This window comes from Poromitra crassiceps, assembly GCF_964638095.1.
Source record: "Poromitra crassiceps genome assembly, chromosome: 28".
Lineage (NCBI taxonomy): Eukaryota > Metazoa > Chordata > Actinopteri > Beryciformes > Melamphaidae > Poromitra > Poromitra crassiceps.
Window position 1 is genome coordinate 7,439,110 of NC_139651.1, and position 8,248 is coordinate 7,447,357.

General features: G+C 42.3%; 1 protein-coding gene across 1 annotated transcript; it reads right to left on the bottom strand.

Moving 5' to 3' along the window:
• Positions 1–3,509: 3,509 nt before the first annotated feature.
• On the bottom strand, positions 3,510–6,854 carry irx5a (iroquois homeobox 5a; the record flags this gene model as incomplete). The annotated part of the gene is made up of 3 exons (XM_083662209.1): positions 6,387–6,854; positions 4,991–5,396; positions 3,510–4,207 (listed from the first exon to the last, which is right to left on the bottom strand). The coding sequence occupies exons 1-3, from the start codon at positions 6,627–6,629 to the stop codon at positions 3,510–3,512; spliced, it is 1,347 nt and encodes a 448-aa protein (XP_083518335.1). The 5' UTR covers positions 6,630–6,854.
• Positions 6,855–8,248: the final 1,394 nt, after the last annotated feature.

Below are 8,248 nucleotides of genomic sequence, written 5' to 3' on the forward strand. Positions count from 1 at the left end.
ATGCATAAATAAGTCCTGCTGCAGACTATCAAAGCTCTTGTTTTCTTTCATCGCAACAGGATCAAATTGTTCTCTCAGTTTCTGAAAGATTGGCCAAGTCTAAATATTACCATTATTTGATTTGATTTGGGGTGTTGATTTTTTTTTTTTACATAAATTATCCAACGTCTGTCCGGCATATTTAATAGTTTACAGTTTATTTTCAATTAACCGCGATCTAGCCCATAGACATATCACTGTATATGTGGCCTTCATTTAGCCTATATGGCTCAATTGTGAAAATCGAAATTGACCAAACACGTTATAATTCTCGTTTTGTCGATATGACAACTTGAGAGAGAGATGCATCTGCCAGGCTTCAGGCAGCGCGCTTGAGTGCTCAGCACAACATTAACACCGTAGGATTGAAGGGTACAGGCCTATATCCTCCTCCTTCCTCTTCTCCTGCTTCTTCTGTCGGATTATTTTCCCCCACTTTCACACGTGGGAACCGTCTCACCCCCACTTAGTATTCTCACATTGTAGCAATCCAAACAATGAGCCGACACGCCATTCAACTGGAGGGGAGACCAGGGACCAAGTTGGGCAAAGTTGCAGAAAGGATCTCCCCTGTAGGCGATCACGCCTATAGACTTATAAACGGCTGGCAAATTCACTCACGCACACTGCTTCAGCGTGCAATGAGCGGTTAACTGACATTATTGCAATGGAAACGGTATGCACCATCAATAATCGAATATTTATGTATTTCGTGAGTGTTTTAAGCAAGGTGTTCGTTTTTCACCGCTTACACACACCTGCTCTTCCCGCGCACCTGCCGCAGTAACGTTATCTTTCAGCAAGGCAGTCTACCTCTTCCACCAGCATTTCCCTTTTGCGAGGCAAAAAAAACAAAAAAGTATACTACTACTAAAAATAATAAGTATTATTATTGTTATTATTATTATTATTATTATAACAGTAGTAGTAATAATATTAATAATAATAGTAATCATAATTATACTGTAGCTTAATCAATACGCCCATGTATAATTAATTTGCAATGCAAAGGATTAATGTAGACTCCATAGGAGCATCAAAGACCTCTTGTGACTTCTGTCCCACTGGGTGTGATTTGAATAACAATTAGGGGGGGAAATATGTGAATGGTAAAGTGGCACATCTTTGGAGAAACAACATTTCTGCCGCAAGATATTGCACACAAAAAACGTGGGCTTAAATATTGTAGGCTATAATTCAAATGAAAGTATTATAATAATAATAAAATAAAAAATAATAAAAGACAGGCATGTTTTATCATGTCTTGCCCTTCCGCTTTTCGAGATCCAATTTGGCAGTTTAGATGATCATTTTCCAATCATTTCGCATTTCGTAAATCAAGAAAGTGCTTGCATGGAATAACATCATCCCAATGCTCGGCTCTGTGCTTGGCTTATAAACCCCCTCCTCTTGGAAAACCTATTTGACATAATAAACGACACAATATTTACCTATAGCCTAACACAGATGATTTACACCTCTGAAATTGTGTGTATATTGTCCCAATGAAACATTAGTTATTCAATCAATTCTTAGAAAAAACAACGCATTTCCAAATAAAACTATAATGCCTCTCTTAGGGGACATTGCATCGAACAGTTCAATCCCTCGGGGATCAGCAAAGAAAAAACATAATTATGCTATTTAGCCGGCTGATGTGTCGCAATCACTGCTCCAGCACACTCTGTCAGATTAAAATAGAGGTCCCGAATAGAGGACATTAAGGCTAAGGGAATTATATGAACCCCAGGGGAGATTTCAAGCTGGAGTAGGGGAAAGTAAACTATAGAGATTAATGGTGGCCATAAACAAGAGCAAGCTGTCCCACTTCAGTAGAGGTCAGTAGTAATAATAATAAAAATAACAATAATAATAATAATATGACAGTCAGGTAATCATAATAATTTGTTAAATTAATTAAAAAAAGATGTCAAATTAAAGGTGTCCTTTGAAATGTGGTTGAATGAACGAATATTAAATTATTTAAATTTTGTTTTCCTTATAGGGTATGCTTTTGAGGCTCAATTACTGGCCTGCAATTGTTTCATCAATGAGGAAGCTTTGATGATGATGATGATGATAATAATAATAATAATAATAGTAATAATAATATAAAACCAACAACAATAGCCTAATAATAATTAATTATTTTGTATTTTATAGACCTATTATTGTCATTGCTTTCTTGGAGTAGGCCTACATCTAACTTCAAGAATAAATCATCAGAAAGAGAAACCCTCTCATCTTCAACGTCCTTGGAAAATATTGTTTTTCCTGCATGTCGGTCAAAGTGTGTGATGCGCGTGTTTTTTTATTGTCAATCTTGTTATAATCCTCATAATAACTGTGATCATTGTGTATTGTGCCTCAAGTCTTTGGTTGTTTTTTAACCAGGGCCATAGATCAGGCCAGGGAGGGATGGTTTCCCGTGACGGATTAAGAATGAGCCCGCCCTGAAATTAGGCGCAAGTGTGACACCTACCTGCAGAACTTGGAAGAGTTTGAGGACAGACATGGGCCTTGCTACCGGGTCTGTACTGAGATATATGCGTCTGACTGTCTCTCATATTTGCATGGCAGCCCTTTTCCCCTCTTCTCAAATCACCAATGTTTCACATCCAACGCGTCATTAAAGAGACTCTCCATTAATGATATATAATAGGGCAGTATGTTCTAAATGCATGGTTGCCCTTTTTAACAGCTTTGCCACGCCTTGGAAAATAGTAATGAGGTCTAAATTTGGCATAAAATCGAGCTCATTACCGGAGTTCGCCACCTGATTGCTTTGCATAAAACACGATAGGTAATTGGGTTAAATGGCTGCGCCTCGGTGGTGTTATTATATCAATATCCACCTTTAGAATCGCGATTTAAAAAAGTAAAATAGACCCCCGTGTTATTTCCAGCATGTTTGATTGACAAAGGCTTATCCACATCTGAATCAACCATAAAGAAACTGACCCATTTTTAGTTTGAATATTCAAGCCTCCCTTTCTTATTTCAGGCCTTTCACTGCTGTTACCGTGAGATTGTCAGATGATAATTGCCATTGAAACAGCTGTCACGGTGCAAAATTCAATTCATAAATATTTCGTTTATATGAATTGGCCTGGAAGCACTTTTGACACATGTCAGACAATACCAACTGCCCCCCAAAATAATCGCTGCACAAGTGTATTTTTTTCCATAATTTACTTCAAAGATAGTGTATTGTCCATTTTAAATACAAAAATGCTACATTAAATATACATGTTAGTCTTTAATACAAATAGACTCAGGCGGCTGCAGCGATTAAGACCATTCTTGTTACATTTTAGGATTAACCATTCGGAAACTAAAAATTTGAGGATAAGCATTTACTCAGAAAATAACTGTTCTCAAAATTTGCTTCATCATTGTTCGTTTTCTTTTTTTCAATGCAACCACAAAGAAATAAATAAAAGTCCGCGGTGATTGGAAATAATCAGGTATTAAATGTGTGACATACCTTTCTTTAGTTCATAAGGGGAGTCTTTACAAAGATCTACCTGCGTTTGGCCTCTGCCTTTCTGGCTCTCCCTTACCAAAGCCTCTGCTCTATTTAACACAGTCTGGTTTAATCCATTGAAATGTGCCGTGGAGCCCGTGGTTACCGAGCCGTGGTTACTGTGAAGGTGTCCAAAACTGCCGCCATAGTTCGTGTAGCCGGGGTAGAAAGGGGAGGTGTAGTACAGAGGCCTGGACAGGACCGTGCTGTGCGGGGAGGACCGTGATGGAGACGCGTTGCTGCCCAGTGCGCTCTGACCCATACCGGGGCAACCCTGTGGCACCTCGCCGCTGCCCTTACACCTGTCTGATGACGTGGCGATCTCCGCGAGGGACCAGAGTTTGGGTTTAGGGGCCGACGGGGGCGAGTGGATAACAGAGGTCACGTTGCTGGTCACCGTGCCCGGCGCGTGGTTCAAGTCTGACGGCTTGTCTTGTTGTTGCGCAGCCGTCTGGTTTCCCCGGGGCACCGCCGACGGAGACGACGTGGTGGGCTTTGCAGACTCCGGCTGCAGCAGCTCTGTAGTCCGCTCCTCTGGGTCTTTTAACTCCGAGTCGCTCAGAAGTGGGTCCGTGTCTTTGCCATGGCTCTCCTCTTTAAATCTGTCGCACCCTAGGTCCCCCGCGTTCAGCAGTTTATGTTCTAAAGGAAAACACAGGGAATATTAGTTACGGAATAATATGAGTAGCAATAAAAACAAATGAAAATGTGGCTAAACTGTATGACCTCCAGTAACTTAGTGGTCACATAAGGATAACAACCACCAATTTAATTTTTTTTTATATATATATATATATATATATATATATATATATATATATATTTTGTAATGATTTACGTTTTTCTCTTTTTATCCTCATGTAACTTTCATCAGTTTGTTACTGATGTATTAAAGATTTATGTCACACTGAAAAGGTGGATAAACTATTCCACAAATAAAAAGCTGGGTCAAGTGTTCCACTGCACTATATCCCATGGCAACAACAATGTGGCACAAAGGCCTGGGCATATGTTGACTATTTGAATTTACAAATATATTGGCGTTATCAAACATTATCATAATAATAGTTATGATAATAAGCATTCAACAATAGGCCCAAAGCTCACACCCGGTGAAAACTGGGATATTAATGATCATATAGTGACAATAATTATCATTAGCCGAATACTCAGCGCAATACACCAGCTGTATCCTTATTATGCAGTTAAAGATAAATTGACTGCTAAACACTGTGCGTCACCAGCAATTTCAGCCCCTGAGAAGTCAAACGAGGGGAGTTCAAGGTGATTATTATTTAAAGCAATTGTCCCATTATAAATAATATACCACCATTAACCAGCAATCAATTTTGCACCCTGAGTGGAAACGACTGCGATGAAAAATTGATGATTTCCCCCCACTTTTTCCCCAGCTGCACCACCGACCTGTCTCTGTGTCTGTGGAGTCTCCCTTGTCTGTGGGCTTATTCGGCTCGTCGTCGTCATTTTTCTCCAAATCAATATTCTCGTCCTCCTCCTCGTCCTCGCTGCGGTTCCGCGGGGTCCAGGTCATCTTGTTCTCCTTCTTTAGCCTCCTCCGGGCGTTGGCGAACCAGGTGGACACTTGGGTGAGGGTCATTTTGGTGATGATGGCCAGCATGATCTTCTCGCCCTTGGTGGGGTAGGGGTTCTTGCGGTGCTCGTTCAGCCAGGCCTTGAGGGTGGCGGTGGCGTCCCGGGTGGCGTTTTTACGGTATGCTGGGTCACCGTAAGGGTAGGAGCCCAAGGGTGATGCGTAGGGGTGGTATCCTATTGAGCCGGCCATGCCCGTAGTGTGGTCATAAGGAGAGCCCTGAAATGCAAAAAGTGCGTAAAAACGAATTTTACGCATAGCTCCAAACAGCTTCAAAAGAGTTAAAACATGGCACATAAACACGTAGGCTACATACGCGCGCGCGCACATGCACGCGCGTGCGCGCGCGCGCGCGCACACACACACACACACACACACACACACACACACACATACATACTGGCTTTTCTCCATAGTTCCAAGTTTTAACTTGATGTTTATGGAGTTTGTTTGAACTTGATTCCGTATTTCAAATGTGCTTTTTAGCGTGATGTTGGTTAATATATCAGATGTCATTGTTCAGTCACCAGCTATTATAGTGGCAATTAAATTAGCCTAATTTCCAGGTTGGATAGGGCATTGTCATCATGCGTAATAGGCCTAACGTTCTGTTTCCTCTCATAAAAAATAATCAAATGCAGGCTGTTCCATTAGGGATCCCCCTTTGTGGTAACTAGGCCTACTGTAGCCTACCTAGCTGCTGTGCTCTGTATGAATTATTTGTTGCTATCAAGTCATTTTTCAGTTTCATTGCACGCTGGGGATCCTGCACAAAATTCAATCGAAATTTCCTCTTTCTCAATTTAAAAAGTGGGGAGGGAGTTTTACAACTCAGACAAGTAATATGAGGACAACAAAAGCAAGTCCAGTGACCTAAATTACCGTCACTGAGCCGATGGAGCGAGTTGTAGTTGAGCGTAAAAGCTTTTCTGCCCGTTCTTTACCATAATAAAACTGCAATCCACTTAAGAGCAATAATACCACCCAGACAAAGTAGCTTTGTTTACCCAACAACATGTCATTTCTGCAACTGACATTCTGTCATTTTATATCCACGCACTTCACGGCGACGCACATTTCCCCTCTCTTGTCGACTGCCTCCTAAATGCGCAGCGGACATTTAACGCTCATCTAACGAGGCGACATATTCGCTTTTACGTGCTTTTATACGTGCAATTAGATCGAACAAGTCATCTTTAGATTACTCACCACATACGAGGTGAATGTGGCAGCTGCCGCCGCGTCTGCAGCACTGTATGGTAAGTGGGAGTTGTAGCCCGGGGAGGCGCTGAACGCAGTAGATCCGGCATAGGGAGCAAAAGCCGATCCCGAAGAGGATCTCCCAAGTTCCTCGGTCCTGGGTCCCGATAGGACGCTGGTGCTGTATCCAGGGCAGGAGTACAGCGCTAAAGAAGCGGACGGCTGGTACAAGTAGCCCTGAGGATACGCCATGCTGGAGCCCAGAGAGTCTAGAAGCCACTTAACTTGCGCACTTTCTCCCCCTTTATTTTCTCATGCGCTGCTGTCGGAGCGCATAGAGCCCTGTGTCTGCAGACCCGCTGTCTGTCCCCCCCTTCTAAATGACAGTGGCAAAGAAAAGAAAAAGTAAAAATGATTCAATGAAAAGTCTACATAGGCTTAGACGTTGGATAGATTTTCTGGTCGATGCCAGCCCAAACCACTTGCCCGTCGGATTGTTTTGTCTCGTTTTGTTTTGCTGTCGCTCCCTTATCTGAGTTGCACCGTCGCTCTCATGCCCATGCAGAAGTTTTTTTTACCCGTCGGACGGGGGCTTTGCTTGGGAAAATGTCCTGCCAAGATGCTAAGTTGGAAATTGAGGCTCCTGACGCCCACTACGCTGCGCGCTACGCTCCTCCTCTCGGGGTGTAGTCACCGAAGGAAAAGGCGAGCTTATGCTGGGTAACCACACAGCCCTGCCCAAATCCATGCTCGCTCGCGCTCTCTCTCTCGCTCTCTCTCTCTCTCTCTCTCTCTGCCTCCTCTTCACCCCTCCCTCGCTCTCTGTGACTAACAATCCTTCTCTATTTCTCTCTATTTTTTCTCTTTAAGGCTCGTTGCAGTAAGTCTCAAGTGCGCCAGGCAGCCCCCCTTTGGATGGCGATATCATGCGAGTCTGTAGATCAACTCCCAACTTTCTTCTTTTTTTCCCAAATACGAAGCCGTCACTTTTAACACTTGATCATCAATAACAAATCGTCGGTTGTATGCCAGGATACGGGCTTGCCAGATACCGACAGGAATAGAAAATGCGCTCCACTGCCGCTCTCTTTTTATACTTTCTTTGTGCGCAAAACTTGTCATTTTAAATTTGTGCGTCAAAACAACAGACTGGTGCTCCGTGCTCTTCGTGCGCTTTATACGTTAAAATCGGCAATGGGAGTTTGAAATGGATTTAGGACTACTATTGTGCACGCGTCGACTTTCTAACAGACGCATTTTGCATTGGTAAGATATGGCAACGGAAAAAGTAATACGATGTCGCAAATAGGCTGGACACGCTCATTGTATGTACAAACTATATTTCCTATATCAACATTTTTAGGCTGTAATTGTAGACGTATTTTGTCTGTATACCGCCTCTCGACTCCGGCTATTGACTGTGGCGACGGCTACCACCCCCCCCCCCCCCCCCCCCCCAATGGAATAAACCGGTCAGATACACACTCAGCCATAAACCCCCAAGCCAGGGCAGATTAATACCATATGAACTACAGCAAATCCGCCACGACCAGTGGATGTAATCTCATTTGATCCCTGCAGATACATTTCTGTGATGAAATATAGGATAGCCTTATTTAATATGGCACGCTTATCGGCCATTACTTTCTCTATTTAAAAGGCATTAAGCACCTGCCACTGAAATCAAGTCAATCAGAAGCTATTCACTGGACAAACAAATAAAGTAGGCTATAGTATTATTTGTATTATTAATGATGATGTTGTTGTAACAACAACAACAACAATAATAGCAATAATACTAATTATAATAGGCTAATCCCAATTATTATAATAATTATAATTTAATGATATGCAGAAATATACGAGCTGGT